At 36.8% G+C, this 19097-nt stretch overlaps 1 protein-coding gene across 2 annotated transcripts in view; it reads right to left on the bottom strand.

Annotated features, from left to right (window-relative positions):
- Positions 1–19097, bottom strand: part of LOC134745596 (low-density lipoprotein receptor-related protein 2) — a 400290-nt gene that overhangs the window by 32766 nt on the left and 348427 nt on the right. For both annotated transcript variants that reach the window (XM_063679669.1, XM_063679670.1), the window contains one exon: positions 11115–11246. In XM_063679669.1, coding sequence (XP_063535739.1) covers positions 11115–11246 — 132 coding nt within the window. The remainder of the gene's footprint in view (positions 1–11114; positions 11247–19097) is intronic.

Below are 19097 nucleotides of genomic sequence, written 5' to 3'. Positions count from 1 at the left end.
CATACAAAGCCTAGGAAAAAGCCTTTGAGACCGAGTCTTATGCCTTTGTGTAGTCGATAACTTTGAGCTAGAAAGGTTAGCACAATATGGGAGATATAAGGAAAAATAGGTTACTGTGAGTAGTTTGAGTGTAATATTGTCTTCGGTTACCGCGATAGTTACTCATGAAATAAAACTATGAAAACAGATTATATCGCGTATATTGAATTTATAATACATCCCGACGTTTCAAACCCTTTACAGCGTTCGTGGTCAACGGGTGACTGAGGAAAAACTAAAGTGCAAAAATACCCACATACTAAAAATAATGAACCATCATAGACTATAAACTTTAACGCTGTAAAGGGTTCGAAACGTCGGGATGTATTATAAATTCAATTTTTATAACGATCAATCGCTTTATTTGTCACTAGCTTGTGCCCCGATTTCGTCTGCGTGAAGTTAGTAATTTGGGGTTTATTTTTTGTCCAATCTGCTTTTTAACGATTCCCCATACAAACTTCCACCACCTCTTTTCACCCCCTTTAAAGATGAATTATGGGATAAAAGCTTTTCTCCTTCCACGGGACTCAAACTGTCTCTATACCAAATTTCAACTAAATCGGTTCAGCGGTTTAAGCTGATGAGGTAACAGACAGAAAGACAGACACACTTTCGCATTTATAATAATAGTATGGATTTTCGTATTTGCTTGTTTCGTCTATTGTTTAGCATGCATGGATTATAAACTGAAATAGATCATACAAAAAAAAAAGAAATGAATTTTTTGATTATTCATTAAAACTAATGTCCTTCCCTGGGCCTGAAACCGTCTTCATACCAAATTTCATCTAAATCTGTTCAGCGAATTGAGCGTGAAGAGGTCACAGACAGAGAGACAGACAGAGTTAATTTCGCAGTTATGATATTCTACAAAAGTAGGAAATATAAATTAATTGAAAATTTAAATTCTGCTTTTCGAACTTTGATGTAGGATGGGATGTTAGACGAAATAGAACACATAAATCAATAATTAAATGGTTTCTTGTTTTACATGAAGTCACAAAACAACTTGCTTCAATGTTGTGTCAATCATAAAGCAATTTGTTATAAAATATTTCCCTAAAGAACTTACCCACGCAGTCACGCATAATATACAAACACATTGTGCTAACCGAGAGGGAATATTCTGATTGTACCTAATTACAGGTTATGAATTTGATCTGGATTTGTTATGGGTATGATCTACCAGTTTCAAAAGTCTTATATATTACAATCTGCAGCGGTATCATGGTCGCATTTTTATCATCTGTCATGTCATGCGTCACTTTCGCACTTACATACTTGTTAGAACGTGACAGGCATGATGACAAAGATAAAGAGCCGAACATCTTAGCCCTACCAGGGGTGCGAAACTCCTCGCCTCGGGCAAACTCGGCTCCGTTCGGCTCAGCATTGGTCCGAGCAATTGTTAGGGTTGGCACAACTTGACGTCCCTTTGCGTGCACGACCACAGATAAGATAACGATTTGAATTTTGACAACCCTAAATAGCCGAAAGGGATAGTGCCATAATGAAAGGGACAGCATGATTCGACCCTGAACCGCTGTCAAACTTCGGTTTTGTAGAAAGTTTCCTTTCTGTACGGTAGTACTATTATTTATTCTGTGGCCCTACAGAGCACGCCTTCTAGACACTAAACCGTCCTGTGTCAGGTCTCACCGCATCAAAACATGCAAATCGCCCGTATGGAAATGACACGACACCATCAAAAGAGCCCGTAATGCATCCTTCTGTCATCCAGATTAAATGCAAATTTATGCCAAACTCGGACCTATTTTTTATGCCTAACTTTGGCCACACAAAGGATGGGATGCCAGCGCGCTAGACCTATAAGGGGCCCATTGACTATCAATCTGCCCGACGATATCGGCCTGTCAGTTGTTCGGAACTGTAAAATTTTTGCTCTAACTGACAGGCCGATATCGTCCGGCGGACTGATAGTCAGTGGGCCCCTCTAAGCTAAACGCCGTATGTGACTTTCACGTTACAACAACGGCTTGGTTTAGTTTTTAACAAGGAATTTATTGAAAACAGAAAATGGGTCAAAAAAGTTCAGAACCCCAAGTTTTCATTCGATAGCGTGACGGACGTACGCGTTTGCGTTAAGTCTCATTTTGTATTTTGTATGGGATTATGAACAGCGGGACGTTTTCAAAACTCAAGATCACATAAGAAATGAGACTTAACGCAAACGCGTAACGAAAAGGAAAACCTGCGTCTTTTCTGTAGCAAAATATATTAAAATCGTTAACTTTTGTTATGTCCACAAAAGTTAAATTTTTCTAAGACTTTTGTCATACAAATATTAAGAAATAAGTAGAAGTTTTTAATATGCCTATGAGGATATTAAAAGTCCGTTTGTTTTATGATCAACAGGAAAGTAGTAAAAAAATATATATTGATCCATGTAAGTGTTGGCCGTGTTGTAGGTAGGCCGAAAAGGTGATGGCGGGACGACTTGGACGCATTTTATCCGGATTGGCGGGAAACTACAAACAACAGGATCGAGTGGAGGAAGCGAGGGGAGGCCTTTCCCAGCAGTGGGACACTAAATAAGGCTAGTAAAAAAAAAGTTAGCAGTTTAGCACTCAAAATGATTGTAGTTACCTAAGCTAAAATGTGACGCTATACGCAGCGTCACATTCTAGTTACTAGTACATGGCGTCAACCAAGGCTATAGGCATGCGACAATTATAACAATATGTTACCTCATCCTACTTAGTTCAATTTATTGTCTTTGTTCGAATATCTCTAGCTTACAATACAATACACTAACTCAAGTAGAGGTAAACAAAAGGCCGTTTTATCGCTGAAAAGACATGAGGATATCACGTATCATTTGTGGTATATTGTACAAAAAAAAATCAGCCATATCGTGTTTTGAGGAGCCCAAACTTGGTATGTTTCGAAAATTCTTTTTGTTTTAATTTAAAAAAAATGCCCGAAATGTAATCATGTGATATATTTTTAGAATCGCCTCAAAAAGCCCTTTCGTATGATACCACATACCATAGGTTTTGGAAAAAATATTTTTTTTTTTCCATACAAAAAAAAAAATGTTTTACCACTCCCCCCGCAGCGAAATTTTTTTAGGAACTGCGGATCAAAAATTTTGTTTTGGCCTCTAGTATGTGTGTGCCAAACGGCTAACCTGTACATCGATTTGCGGTATTTTTATACGAACGGGTTAGACTAAGACACAACATTATAAAGCGTAAAATACATAGGTATTGTATAATCGTATACAACACCGGTATAGACCAGGGACCGTTACCGGTAAAACTAAAAATCGAAATATCTCGTACCTTATACACAATATGTTTTTGATATTATAGAATAGTAATTAGGTAAGCATAATGATTGATCACATTAGCTAAATTAAGTGTAACAATATACATAAACAACGGTGAAACCGAAATTGAATACCGGTTTATTTGTATGAAAAATATACCGGTATTGTGTCCCTGGTATAGACACAGCATAGTAGACGGTATGAAATTGAGTCAATCCGCTGAACCGCGTCTTCAGCGCTCATGTCAAAGGATGCATGCAAAACTAAATAGGGTTTTTTTTTTACATGAGACGTCTTTTTAGTACTCAAAACACAAGCCTTAATGAGCTTACTGTGGGACTAGGTCGATCTCTGTAGTTCTATATTTTTAGGGTTCTGTACCCAAAGGGTAAAACCCTACCCTAGGGACCCTATTACTAAGACTTCACTGCCCGTCTGTCTGTCCGACTGTCTGTCCGCTGTCTGTCACCAGGCTGTATCTCATGAACCGTGATAGCTACACAGTTGAAATTTTCACAGATGATGTATTTCTGTTGCCGCTATAACAACAAGTCACCAGGCTGTATCTCATGAACCGTGATAGCTAGACAGTTGAAATTTTCACAGATGATGTATTTCTGTTGCCGCTATAACAACAAATACTAAACATAGAATAAAATGAATATTGAAGGGGGCTCCCATACAACAAACGTGATTTTTGCTTAATGATACGGAACCCTTCGTTTGTATGGATATGGATAATTGCATGGACTATAAACGTTTAATTTAGGTACTTATTATAACTTAGTTACAGATAATCTTAGAATCTGCCTAGCAGGCCTATTCGCCATAATAATAGCTTTCCAAGTCGCTCGTATAATCCGCTTAAGTCGCTAAACGTTCCAAATCGAATCATCAATCACAGCGCTTATAAACTAACTTACTACACTTCGACTGCAAATATTAACGTAGAAAACAGTATTTTAAGCTTAAAAAATTAAAAAGTAAAAACGAGTATGGATTTACAAGCTTTTATTTAACTCGTATAATGGATGGATTCATCGACGTGACCGTCACTTTTTAACAACTGGCGATTGAAAGTGACGGACGCCGTTTTATCACGCTGTCACGTTGACTAAATAACTCTAACAGCAAGGATATGATGGTCGTTCTTGATCCATGCTGCTAGTTATTTTGTGGGTTATTGACGCCGCGCGATGTCGTGGCGGGGCCGTTAGGCCGTCAACTGTTGATGTGTAATTTTAAGCTGTTAATTTATAATTTATATTTCATGACGCATTGGTTACGACTGTAATGTTATTTAAATATCTTCTTCTTCTTCCTCCTTCCCTTAGTCCCAGTTCTATCTGGGGTCGGGCCTCCTTGTACGGCGGCGCCAGGACGCTCTATTCTGGGTTGTCATAGGGGTAAGGTTCTGGGCTTTCATCTCCCGCTTGATATTGGACCACCATGTGTCGGGAGGTCTTCCTCTTCCCAAGGATTTAGTGGGGATATTTAGGACGGATTTAACTGGGAAATGGTCATCTCGTCTCATGATGTGGCCGTACCATCTAAGCCTGCTTTCCTTTACTTTGTCCATGATAGGGGCCACTCTGAAAGAGCCTCTCACGTGCTCATTGCGTTATTTAAATATATTTGAAATAAAAAATAAATAAATAAATCAGTCCCAAACTAAGTTTTAAGTCAACATACTGTCTCACTATACTGTGTTTTACCTCGCTGTATTGGAACTGTATTAAAAGTTCCACAACCCAAGTTGAGGCTCAGTGCGCGTCATTACCATACAGAACGTAGCCTACGTACGTACATACATACATAAGTTAACGAGTACGAGTATACTCTAGAGATGCAACAATGTTGAGGATCTGGTTTGAAACTGAAATTTACAGTCAACGAGGGAAGTTTATGTAGACTTTTCATACTATGTCGGGAATTTTGTAAGATGCCACAATAAATATGTCTAATATATAAATAAATAACAAATCACCACTTTATTAAATAACTACTAAAATAAAATAAATTGGCTAAAAGGGCAGACAAGTTTTTGAAAGTTTTTAGTATGAATCATTAGTCAAAGCTACGGTACGGAACCCAAAAAAACGGATTCCGTACCCAAAGGGTAAAAACGGGACCCTATTACTAAGACTCCGCTGTCTGTCTGTCCGTCTGTCACCAGGCTGTATCTAATGAACCGTGATAGCTAGACAGTTGTAATTTTCACAGATGATGTATTACCTAAAGCCAGAATAAAATAAATATTCAAGTGGGGCTCCCATACAACAAACGTGATTTTTTTGCCGTTTTTTCCGTAATGGTATGGAACCCTTCGTGCGCGAGTCCGGCTCGCACTTGGCCGGGTTTTTTTAACAATGACACGAGGAACACGCACAAAGCTCTACAGTAAAAACACAACCAACACACACACGTATGTTCCAAATCGTCGCTATACTTACTCAACCTCATATCTGCAACAATCATTTGATGGAAATGTCGCTTTTCTTTCATTCGGAATACGAGTGTTTTTGTCATCAAATGAGTGTTGCAGATACGAGGTTGAGTAACTATAGCGGCGAAATGTACGTATACAATGTATGGAACTGTACGTGCAACAGACTACTGATTATCTAGGCATGCAGAAACGCCGCTCCGAAACACACCGGTCTATTTTCTTTTAAAAAGAGAACTCCACATGGCAGGTGAAAAGGTCAACCACTCTAAAACGACATCAAAGCGCGATATACCCACAGCTTGTGTTTTATTTAGCTGTTTTTAGAGTAAATATTTGTCGTTAATGTACACAATGTGATATTATTAAAAAATACTGACCAGTGGCCACATATATTTAATTTTATTTATTTAGAAAGCAAACAGAAATAAGTGAGCAGGAGATGAGTGTACAAATACACATTAAGGACATTCACTTCGACGATTCGACGACCGGTCTGGCCTAGTGGGTAGTGACCCTGCCTGTGAAGACGATGGTCCTGGGTTCGAACCCCGGTAAGGGCATTTATTTGTGTGATGAGCACAGATATTTGTTTCTGAGTCATGGATGTTTTCTATGTATTTAAGTATTTATATATTATATATATCGTTATCTGAGTACCCGTAACACAAGCCTCCTTGGGCTTACCGTGGGACTTAGTCAATCTGTGTAAGAATGTCCTATAATATTTATTCTCACTAAAACATGTAATAGAAATATACTACACTTAAACTACTCTTAGGGTACTAAATACAGTTATTAATTTACTAACACTAGGTAGGTAAAGTAAAAACAAATGGAACTCAAAATATGCCGAACATTTTGCGCGTAACGACGATAGATAGAGGTTTCAGTGGCAGCAGATATTTCACTTACGCGCTAGTAGAAGCTGAACATCAAAGACTTTGACTAACTGATTTATAGTAAGTATCCATGGACAGCTCGCGAAAACATTTTCTGTATTTAGTTCCTACGATGTGTATGAAAAACCGGAAAGACGGATACCCAGTTGCTATTTGATATTTGTAAACAAATATTCTGGTCATACATTCGGGTGATTCGGGCAAAGGAAATTCGCAAGCAAAAAAACCATAATTATTAAACTTGGCATAAAGACAAGGCAAAAATCGAACCTTAACTATCGTGAGACATATTTCAAAATATTTAGATTAGTACGGTTTCACTCACTATTATTTTTAGTCGCTTTTGGCGACATGTTTCGGATTCTTAGGGAATCCTTCCTCAGGCACGACAAGACATGACATATGATGATGATGATGATGATATGATGACAAGGCAAAATAGACGGACCAACGTAAAACGGTAACACACTCAACAAGTATTAATGTTATATAAATTGCGCTTTTCTTTACCGTACCGTGTTCCTGCTAAAATCTGTTGTCTCTGAAACTCCAGAAATTTGTTTCTAAATTTTAATGGGTACTACTTGAGTTCTGGTTGAAAAATAATGGCAGTGTCTCGAGTTTCGCTTGAATTCGAATATCATTCGTGTCTCGTGAAGCGGAGAATTAAGCCATAACTCGTTCTTTTACTCAATTTTGCCACGTGACATATTTTCTCCACAAACTTAGATTTATTTCCAATACGCTCTATAAAATCTTGCTTACGGTTGAGTTTTTAATGTGTTGCTTTTCTCGCCGCCGGGAATAAGTGATTTTTTTTACCTACTGAAATATTCTGTAGATATCATTCATTCATATCATTTAATTGGGATATTATTTCGAGTATGTACTCACAACAATCTGCTCAAGATCGTAGGGAAACATATTAATCAGGTTATCGCACGAGCAGGACCGGTCGTTATAGAGATCGTTAGGCCTTTTTAAAGCAATTTATTCTTTCGGCTGTACCGCGAATATTAATTATTTAAAACAGTTCAATTAATAAACTATAAGTCATATACAATAGAATAGTTTTTATTCGTAAACACACAGACAATAGACATACATAAAAAGAACATAGTGAAAATAAAGTGTCACGAAATGGCCCCATCTCAGCATGTTGCTGGCGACTTCCAGCGCTGATCTTCCGATGAGACCATCAACTGAAAATCACGGAAGGTAACAGACAAAAAGAAAGAAACATAAAGGAAAGAAACATGAAACATGGCGAAAAATAAATTACACACAATTGACATAAACTTATACAAAAAAAAGATACGACATGACGACATAAGTACATGACACTAAAAGTAGAATTATACGGATCAACCGATCGAACATGTACAGTCGCCATCAGATATATCGGAGCGGCCGAGGTGCTCACAAATATCTTAACACGCCTCTATTGTCAAGGCGCTAGAGTGCGTGTTCAGATATTTCTAGACACCTAGGCCGCTCCGATATATCTGATGGCGACTGTACCGGTCCGGTCGGACCATATCGTGGGGCGACATTAAGCGTGCATAACTAGCGCCAGTGGTAGCTACACGACATTAAATTCAATGACAGAATTGACAAACATAATAAAGTGAGTGAATCTAATTTCACAATATTTTAATAATCCAATCCGTCTTTGAACATCAAAACCATAAAACAATGTTATAAAGATAAACGAATTGTATTGTATACGAGTGTCATCTTTTTTCCAGTCAAACAAGTAGAAATAAAAGTACGCTTACTCGTTCCCGCCTCGCTCGCGGGACAGTACTAAACGGGAGCACACTTTTTTCCAGCAAATATATCGCAAAACTTTCCCCGAGACGGAGTTTTAATAGCTCTCAATTATATCGTAGATCTATCTCGCAAGTTTGGATTAAAAAGGATAGTTTGTTCCGTGGAGCGAGTAGCAACCGGTTGAATTAAATATGTATCTCATCCATCGCCTCAACTATTCCATTTCCCGGGATTGCATCGTTTCAGCGCCAGGAGATTTGCCTCCGATGTTTTCGACGTACTATTTGTTGTGGAATGACTTTGGCCGCGGAGGAAACGTAATTTCTTTTGTTTTCGTTCGGTTTCTATTTTAGGCCAGGAAATGAATGCTCAAAAAAAGAGGGAAATGCTTGGAACACAATTTTTGACTTCGTAACTTTGTTTGGACGAGTTAGGAGGTGAACATAAGAACGTAAGAAGTAAGGCCGTGTGAACCTAGCCTAAATAAAACTTATAACAAATTAAATTAACTTTCATTTTGTATAAGTGGCCATGTCGCTAAGATGCATAGTTTCCGAGATGTAATCGAAAAACCGAAAAATTGGACCTTCAAACCCCCCTCTCCGCCTCGGCTCAATCGGCCTTGATATGTTCACCTCCTAACTATTCCAAAACGTTACGGAGTCAAAAATAGGGTAGTTGACACATGTTGAATTTTATAACTACATCTAGTTAAATAGATAGAAAATGAGCAATTTATCACAATAAAAAAATATATGGGAATAATACAAGACCTCAGTTTCGAAAAAAAACTTTGTTTTTAAACTTTCAAATACGATAAAAATAACAGTACCATTCGATTCCTTACATTTTATTTAAAAAAAAAATTATAGCAACAATATACATAAACGCAACATTTCACCGACAAAATCGAAATTTCTTCGTTTTCCATACATCGAAACGGCTTCTAAGCAAAGTGACACAGTGACCTCACGATGTGTTGCCATTTAATTTTGTGTTAGAGCGTTTGCTCAGTAAAGTGGCGATGCCAGACTTTGACCATAATTTGTGACTTTTGTATTGCTTTAAGACAATGGGTCCCATACAGACATTTGATCCTCAAAACAAACCTGATCGACTGATACCATTAAAAAAAAAAACAATTACCCTATTGTGTTCCGAGCATTTCCCAGTAAACCTTCTTATTGCTTGGCCTATCAGCTTGCGGTTTGGTACTTATTGGCGGAATTGATTGGAGTTCGTTTTGACAATTTAGCTAATTGTTATTACTTGTTCCAGTTTAATGTGACAGTCAAACGTCCGAGATCAAAGGAAATGATTGAAATTAACTCAGGCGGAAATTAATATAACATCGTTGGGGTATTTTCATAGATACGGAGCCATTGACACTTAATTTAGAATATTGCTGTCCCGTATTAAGAAACTTCGAACAAAAGTAATCGATTTTGAAGTGTTTTCGTCAGCTTTTGCCTCTGTTTACAAACAAAATAAAGTTTCCGTCGATATCAATTAAGTCTTCATTAAATTCGATATTAGGGCCATTTTTTTTAACTTTTTTTAATTTTCTCAAATTTTATTAGGTAGGTTATTAAGGTGCAGCAGTAGGGTGAAAGCATCCGTGTTTACCTGCCAAAACATTTGGCTAAAACCTATAACTTCGGAACCGGCGTCGAAGAACATCTAAAAGGTTTATGCAGCGAGGTTACGTTCGAGATTGTTCGCCGAGAAAACCATAGTACAAGCGGGCCTTGGAGTGGCGGCAGGGGTTACCCGAGGTTTTCATCGATTTTTGACAAGTTTTAAATCGTATCTCCTACCTTAGCACTACAGATAGAATTATAAGACAAACGGCTGTCGTTTCTTCAATCTTTTATTTCCATTTTTGTCTACCGGATTTTGAAAGATATGAATACTTATTTTTTTACGATTTTTTTAAACATTGTCTAAAAACACTTTTTATTTTTCGTATCTCGATTGCTGTGAAAGATCTTACATATATCAAATCTACATATTTGGGTTCGTCTTTCTACATATTTCGTGACACTTTATTTTAACTATGTTCTTTTAATGTATGTCTATTGTCTGTGTGTTTACGAATAAAAACTATTCTATTCTATTCTTCTATTCTTTGACGTCTCTAAAAACTGGTCTATGGTTTTAATTTTGAACTAATTAACACAGAAAACCAGTTTTTTTGGCCTAAAATTGTTCATCTTTAATGCCAAATATCTCGAAGACAATGAACTTTGAAGTAAATATGGGATACTATATTACTTAAAGCCGTTACTGTTAATATGGTAAACTACAAAAAACATTAGAAAACGAAGGGATTCAGATCGAAGGTCATTGGAGCATGGGATTCCCTGAAGTGCTTATGATAGGTAATAAAGGTCTATAATTTGCATAGACATAGTATATACAAGTAGTTATAGACGCGCCACCGAGCGACCGGGGGTAAGAGAAAGAATATTCATATAAAAGGGCAGCATGGGATTTTTTCTCTTTCACTCTTATAAATTTCGGTATTTCGTCATCGCCTCCTATGATGCCACCCGGTCGGTGATAACAACAACGCATGGCACTATTTTCTCTTTCCTATTATAGGAATCGCAATAAGACTATCTTTCTCTATCTAAGCCCTTGATAATTTGGTACTTACTGCAGTCCGCTTCGTCGCTGCCATCCATGCAGTCGACATGCATATCGCACCGATAATGCGCAGAGTAGCAGTACGTCTTGTTGAAGACGTACTGTCCGCAGGACAGCTCATCCTGTAGGCAGTCGGGCGGAGCTGTGGACAAAATAAGAAGGTAAGGCTTTACGAGGATATTAAGAACTTTCTGAAAGTAAAGGACTGGCTATCAGTCCGCCGGACGATATCGGCCTGTCAGTTATTCGGAACTGTCAAATTTTTGTTCTAACCGGCAGGCCGATATCGTCCGGCGGACTGAATTGATAGTCAGTGGGCCCCTTAAGTAAAGGCTACTAGCATAGAGTAACTTATACTAGAGCGGTACTGTCATAGTAAATTTTGTAACCCCAGTAAATTCACTGCCATCTGTCGACACACTTTAAAACTAAAAATAAATATTTATAAAAATACGATCAAATGTATTTAAATATGGATAAATGATTTTTTTTATTTGCATTAAATTCTTTTATGATTTTGACCCATGTTCTTTCACTGATATGCGTTAAAATTATAAATAACAAACGAAACCGTCAACGCTCTCTATACGAGTGTAGGCCGAAACTAGTGGCGCCCTCTGATCGAGAATCAAATTTTCGTGATTTTCGAGGCACGTTTTTTCCTTAGACTGTATCCATCTATTACGGAGTTATATCTATCTTTGCTACTAGCTAGCGCGGTTGCACGGAGCGGGTGAGCGGGTTAACGAGAAATAGTATGAGCAACGCGTGCGACGCATTTTACCTACAATGGCATGACACCCGCGTGCGTGCGCCCGCTAGGTGCACGCGCACCAGCTAACGGACGCCCTGACACACACATGCACACAATGTACACATAAATACACCACACACAGCCACTTCGCTTTCTTTGTTTTATAAGTCTCTCAATGTTTACCTCATTCTATTCTTATTTTTAGTTTTTATTTTTAAATTATATTCCATTCCATTGTTTGTGTAACCTTTTATCTTTTTATGTACTTAGTATTTTGGCTATTGTGTAATTTCGCGCATTACGTGTACACTTTTCTTTTGATTTGATTACCTACGAAACATGCAACGACGTGCTTTGAGCTTTCCAAATTACACAGACTGTCAAACTTTATTGGGCTATTGAATTTCAAAAGATTCACACATGAGGATAGAAATCGGTGACCCAATACGTGGCAACTGGGAAAATGGCCACATATCAAACAAACCCCTGCTGTTTGTCTTAGATTTGGTCAATGTTGTTTCCCCGGCTGTAGGCTTTTATCCGTTGTTTATTTGTGTCGCTAATGGAATTACGTTAAATTTATGTTTGTACAAAATGTGTGTCAAACCTTGGCCCTACTTCGAAAGATACATTTGTAGGTTTGAACCACAAAAAACTTCGTTAACTGTCGTAAACTAGGGTTAGAGGAAGAGACAATAGAACACCTTAAAAAAATATATTGAAAAACTGCCGATGTTTAATAAACACTTAAAAACATTTTTAGTCAACAAATGTTATTACAATGTGAATGAATTTTTAAACGATAAACATGATTAACAATGTTAATTTAAATGCATGTTAGTTCTAAATATATTGCTGTGCCCTTGCAGGGTGTCACATGTTAACCCACCTACTTATAAGCTCCACCTAATAATGTGTAATGTGATATGCAATAAGCAATTTTGAATTTTTGAATTTGACCTTATATGTGAATGTCACGCCCTCGCCAGACAAAGAATGAAGGAATTTGGAACAGGCTATCTGGAACCAAAGAATTCAAAACGCTACCCATAAGGTCCATCATCACCAGGTCCACCATATGGAAATGCCCCACCAAAGCTCTTGAGTAGCGGACGGATCTTTCCTAGGGGGGTAGGGGTTTCTTTTCCTTTCCCGGGGTTACTGCACAAAAGATCCCTATGGGTCGAAGTGTATCCGTAAGGGCCCCCGAAACTATAAGATAAGATAAGATAAAGATAAGGGTTACCCACAAATAAAAAAAACCCCAGTTTACGGTATATATGTGGTGAGAATGTATTAAACTAACATTTATTTATTTATACCACCTGTTGTTAAGGTAAGGTGGAGCAAGACTAGCAACGGGATAAGACTATCACTTGTATGGATCCTCACACTGTTCGTCTTGCCCCGAGCAAAATAAAATAAACTGTTAGTCTTACTTTTTTACTTAAATTTTCTGGCATGTAAATCTTTTTTTTTTGTAAACACTAACTATTTTTTTAATTGGACTGCAAAAGTGGGCATGTAAGCACAACAAATAAGAATTGTATATGAAATAACATTAAAATACTTGATTCTTCAATTTAATTTATTCCATCGTGTACGTACGAAAGTTACTCATATAAATTCCGTTACACTATGAAATTAATTATATTTCCAGTTGAATGCTCATTTTCTCAATGATGAATGGCCATAAAAGTGTCCAGAAATTTTCGATTATACCCACACCATCAATGAGATATTTTTACATTTAAATCTAAGTATAATTTGACCATTTATTTTTAGCACAAGCTCTACGGTAGTCTTCACATTGTATGCGGATTAGATCCGCTCTCGCCGCTCCGGGGTGCGGTTGCTCGCTATATACAGGGTGTTTTAGGACCCTTAACCATATTTTTCGCAATGAATAATAAGGTCACACTAAGTAACTTTCACTAAGGGATCAATCGCTTAAAAAATGTCTGTTTCATACATCTTGGCTGATAAGATGTGGATTTTTTTTTCGCGATTTAGGGTTTGGTTTAATAGTAAAAGTTGTTCAATACGGCCTATAAATTCACCCCGCAAAATGTGTCTAGGGTTGAAAACCCTGTAATATACGTGCATAGCGTTGTCTCGCTCACACACCGAAGTTGCGTGCTGATCCGTACGTGAGCAAATGGAATCGATCCCACGGTTATTAGTGGGCACTCGTGTCCACTGACCCATCAATCAATGGACCCCGTAGGACGGGGTTCTGTACGGATGTGGAAATATTTGGGTAGGTACAAATACTTGCACTTTGGTTAACTTTAACAATATATCGGACTATAATGAAAGTCAATTTTAACATTAAATAAAATTATTTAACGGATTATCTCTGGTAAAATGAATTTACAGTACATATGGTGCTAACTTTACCGCACTAGTGCGTTAATTAGTACATTACGTAATTATGTCGAAAATTTTAAAGGCCATATGTACTGCAAAACGTTTTAAATTCAAAAAATTCGAAATTGTTTATTGCATATCACATTACACATTATTAGGTGGGAGCTTATAAGTAGTAGTAGTAGTAGTAAACTCTTTATTGTACAAATATACACATTAAAAATTACATGGTACAAATAATAAGATGTACAAAGGCGAACTTATCCCTTTGAGGGATCTCTTCCAGTTAACCTTTGAGTAGATGAGAAGAGAAAGTGAAAAGAGGGTGACAAATGTAGCAAAATGTACAACAAGGTACCAGAAAGATAAAGGATATAAATACATACAAAATTAATAGGATAAACATATAATATATTACACAAAAAGGAATGGGGAAAATACACTAAAAATTGGAAAGAAGTAGAAAAATATAAAGCAACATACAATACAAATATAGGCACATTAATCAATCAGAATAACCATAGCTTCTTTAACCTCTCCTTGAACGACGGCAAGCGATTGCGCCTGTCTGAGCGAAACTGGCAGCTCATTCCACAGCTTCACTGAACGCACTGCGAAGGACTTGTTGTATCCACGAGATTAAGTAGGTGGGTTAACATGTGACACCCTGCAAGGGCACAGCAATATACTTAGAACTACCATGCATTTAAATTAACATTGTTAATCATGTTTATCGTTTAAAAATTCATTCACATTGTAATAAGATTTGTTGACTAAAAATGTTTTTAAGTGTTTATTAAACATCGGCAGTTTTTCAATATTTTTTAGGGAGTTTGGTAGGTGGTTGTATATTTTAATTAGCATGTAGTGAGGGCTCGATGAGACTATTTTTAGTTTTGAGAGGGGTAATTGAAGTTTATTTAAGTTTCTATTGTACGTTGTACGATACATTTGCGAATAAGTAATTCGCAACTCAATTTAGGGCCAATTAGTTTTGACACTGCCTATGTTTAACAAAATAAATGAACTGAACTGCAACAATGGTTTAATAACTGTATGCAATTAAGTTCCATTGCGTTAAAAATAACGAAAAATAGCGAAAATGGCTCTGATGTAAACAGGACATGGAGTAATGGCAACAATCCGACCTATTATGTTAACATCCCCATCGTTCTGTTCCAAGTTAATTAATAAATGTTCAACGTTTTTTACATTCGCCGGATATTGGGAAAAATCTGCGTATTCGATGACATGCTACATTTGGGTAACGTGTCGGTGCAATTATTTTGAGATGTTAACTTTTACTGAATTCAAATATCGCGTCAGTTATTTTTATGCCATTTAGGTATGGTATTTTGATCTGCTGTATATTCTTGCCATTCTTATCAAGTTGCGTTGACAATGCGTTCAGTAGCCGTGACTTTCGTAACTTCCCGTAAGTACTCAAAAACCCGCCGCTATAAATTGTTATTTACAAATAAATTAGAACAAGTAGGGGAAAATAGGTTAAAACCGTGACGTTAAGGGAAAAGTTAAATAAAAACCTTAGTTTTATCAAAATCTATTTACTTTACTAGTCTCCGTTTGATTGACTTAATTAACTACGTATTTAATTAGTGAGATCACTATTACATTATCACACGTGGACAAAACAATCAACTTGTAAATATCTATTTGGTCCGGTTTTATCCCACGCCTTGTCCAAAACCGGGTATACCAAATCCTATACCCGATTTTGCTCCTTACTAAAAATAGCAATGGAACTCGTCGTTCTTCACGTTCCCAACCAATGCGTTCCCAATGCGTTCAATAGCAGTGACTTAAGTCCAATAAGTATTGCAAAATTCGAATACTCAACCCTTCGGTCAATCCCTTCGGTATATATCATGACCAGAGGTACTTGAAGTAAAGGTCTAGGTGCGGCGAGGTGTGAACGGGTCAGCTCTACCAAAGTTGTGTTTGTGTATCTGTATGTATGTATATCACCGGGTCTGGTTTAACGAGTAAGCTGTGTAAGGAAACTTAGGATCGGAACTTTACGTAACTGCGAGTAGTATCAGGATGTTTTTCTATCCTCAGACTGTGTATGTATATGTGAAAAAGGCCATGTTGTACGGATATGTTTAAGATAAAATTTTGATATTGACGATGCAAAAGCGATCCAATGGATACTACTTGAATAAATGGATTTTTATCTTTTATTATTACTGATTGCCGTTATCGACGTGAATCGGGTCTCTATTGTTTGACATAATTATTGAAAGTCATAATGTAATGATTGTCATAGTATCATTAGTCATAATTTGGTTTTTCTCAGAAGTTTCAGGATTGCCATAAAACAAACCTAACCTAACCTATCTATAGGATAACCCGAGGAAAATCCTGAAAAGTTAACGGTTTCAGAATTATGACTAATGATAATATGTCAATCATTACATTATGACTTTCAATAATTATGTCAAACAAAGGGACCCTCGACGGGGTAGTTTGATAATGAAATTAATGAATTACTGTTTTGTCTTTTCAATCACGGAGACATTGACATTGACGAGTGACATTTTTGCCACTTCTTAACACTGCGTGCCTTACATCCTTTTTGAAAAGAGTTGATTACTCTTCAATCTGTTGGATCGATTTTTACCAAACATAGCTTAGAAACACCGCAAGGAAGGCGTTTCCACGTGAGAGCTACTATTCCACAGACAGACACACATTGGCGTAAAACACCCCTCTTTTTGCGTCGGGTTTAAAAATACTGAAATCTCTGTCAGATTTTTCCGCAACATGATTTTGCCACATCCGCTCGCGCCACACAACGCAACCTCATTTGTAGGAATGCCTTGGAAAATCCGCAGTTCGCATGTGGCATCCGTCACGTCTCCGGAGGCCGCGCTGAGCCATATGCATGTCAAGCTTTCCGATTCTGATGCACTTGCCTGGAGCCGTCCATACCGACTTTCCCAACCTCGTATCAAGACCATCCTCCATTGAAATATCGACTCTAAAGACTTGGAAGAAAGTCCACTTTACTACCATCGAGGATCGATACTTGTGATATTTTGATTTTGTTAAGCTTCCGTATCGTTTGATTGCGTTAACAAGCGCTTATCTAGAGTAAAATTTGTTGGAATATCGACTCTCAAGACATGTACGAAGGTTGATTTTGAAATGATCAGCGTGTGTACGATAAGATATTTTTGTTTTGATATTACATGGGTGACGCTGCAATAACTCGGGAAAGGATTTGCAGCAAAATTCTACGCTTTTGAGCGGGATAATGGGATTGATAGGAAAGAAAGACGGAATAAGTCTGGGATAGAGTTGATTAAAAAAAGGTACTAATGAAAAGAAATCTGCTGATTCTCTTTCGTGGACAGTAGTTATGCAAGAGCTAACCAATTGGATTTATTTTCAATGCACTGACCAAATTTATTTTTGACAAATTTTCAATTTGACGAAAAAATTTTGTTTTTTTTTTTTCTGCAGAACTATGAACTATAATATTATATGGTATTAATAACTAGGTATGCTGATCAGCAAAAAATTAAAAAAGTATACCTATATAACTTATTTAACGCCAACAAAATAGGTATATAACAAAATATATGTAATAAAACTATGAAAACGGATTATATCGCGTATATTGAATTTATAATACATCCCGACGTAAAATATATGTAACTAACACACGTAATGATATTTTAGTGCGATAATAACAATCTCTGATGGGATTAGGTAATTAGTGCAAAGGTTATTTGAATATGTGTACTAATTAAATCAAAACAAATAGTATACAATAATTATAGTATAGTAATTAATGTTATATTTACGTATATTATACAGATTTAATATTAATAAACTGTCGAACGATTTTCATTGCACCCAATAATATTATTTAACTGAAACCATTTTAATCACACCAGAATTTGTGAATATATCCCCTAATTATACATATTTTTTGTCGATTATTTTCTTGGAACTTTATCAAAATAGCGGAGTCATGATGGTTCACGTTATTATGCGTTAACGTTATTTTGAGTTCAAGGACATCGAAAGTTTGATCGCGTAGCACGCCTACGCGGTTACGACGTAGCGAGTTCGTAGCACTGTAACCCGGCCCACCATAACCTATCGGTAATTGTACAAGTATATAGTATGAATTATCTCAGATGATTTTTTCGGACTCGAGTCCTAATCTGTTAAACAAAAGGTATTGTTTCTTTTATGCAGTGATTACACTGCTTACTGCTAATAGCCCCGACATAAGTAACAAGGACAAGCCGCACGCGATTAAGTCCCGTTTTCGTTAATATTGTAGTTTTCCTTTTTAAATATTATTGTACGTTCTGTAAGTTTGTCTATCTATCTAATTCGAATTTTCCACTCATTTACTCTAAGGTTAGCTGGAAGAGATCCCTTATAGGGATAAGCTCGCCTTTGTACCTAAATTTATATGAATTTCATGTTAACAATTTTTGTTTTGTACAATAAAGTGATTTACTACTACTACTATTAATAATATGTTGTAATATTGTCTTCGGTTACCGCGATAGTTACTCATGAAATAAAACTATGAAAACTGATTATATCGCGTATATTGAATTTATAATACATCCCGACGTTTCGAACCCTTTACAGCGTTCGTGGTCAACGGGTGACTGAGGAAAAACTACAAAGTGCAAATATACCCACATACAAAAAATAATGAACCAACATACTATAAATTAGAGTTTTGAATGATTCACGGTTAGTTTCACTAGACTTATATTGACCGGGATATAGACCGTGATACAAATAATACAAAAGGTAATCACGGTCTATATCCCGGTCAATATAAGTATAGACTATAAACTTTAAAATATGTATGTA

The sequence above is a fragment of the Cydia strobilella genome, chromosome 11, assembly GCF_947568885.1.
Source record: "Cydia strobilella chromosome 11, ilCydStro3.1, whole genome shotgun sequence".
NCBI classification, from domain to species: Eukaryota; Metazoa; Arthropoda; class Insecta; order Lepidoptera; family Tortricidae; genus Cydia; species Cydia strobilella.
This window is presented reverse-complemented; position numbering and strand designations above follow the sequence as displayed.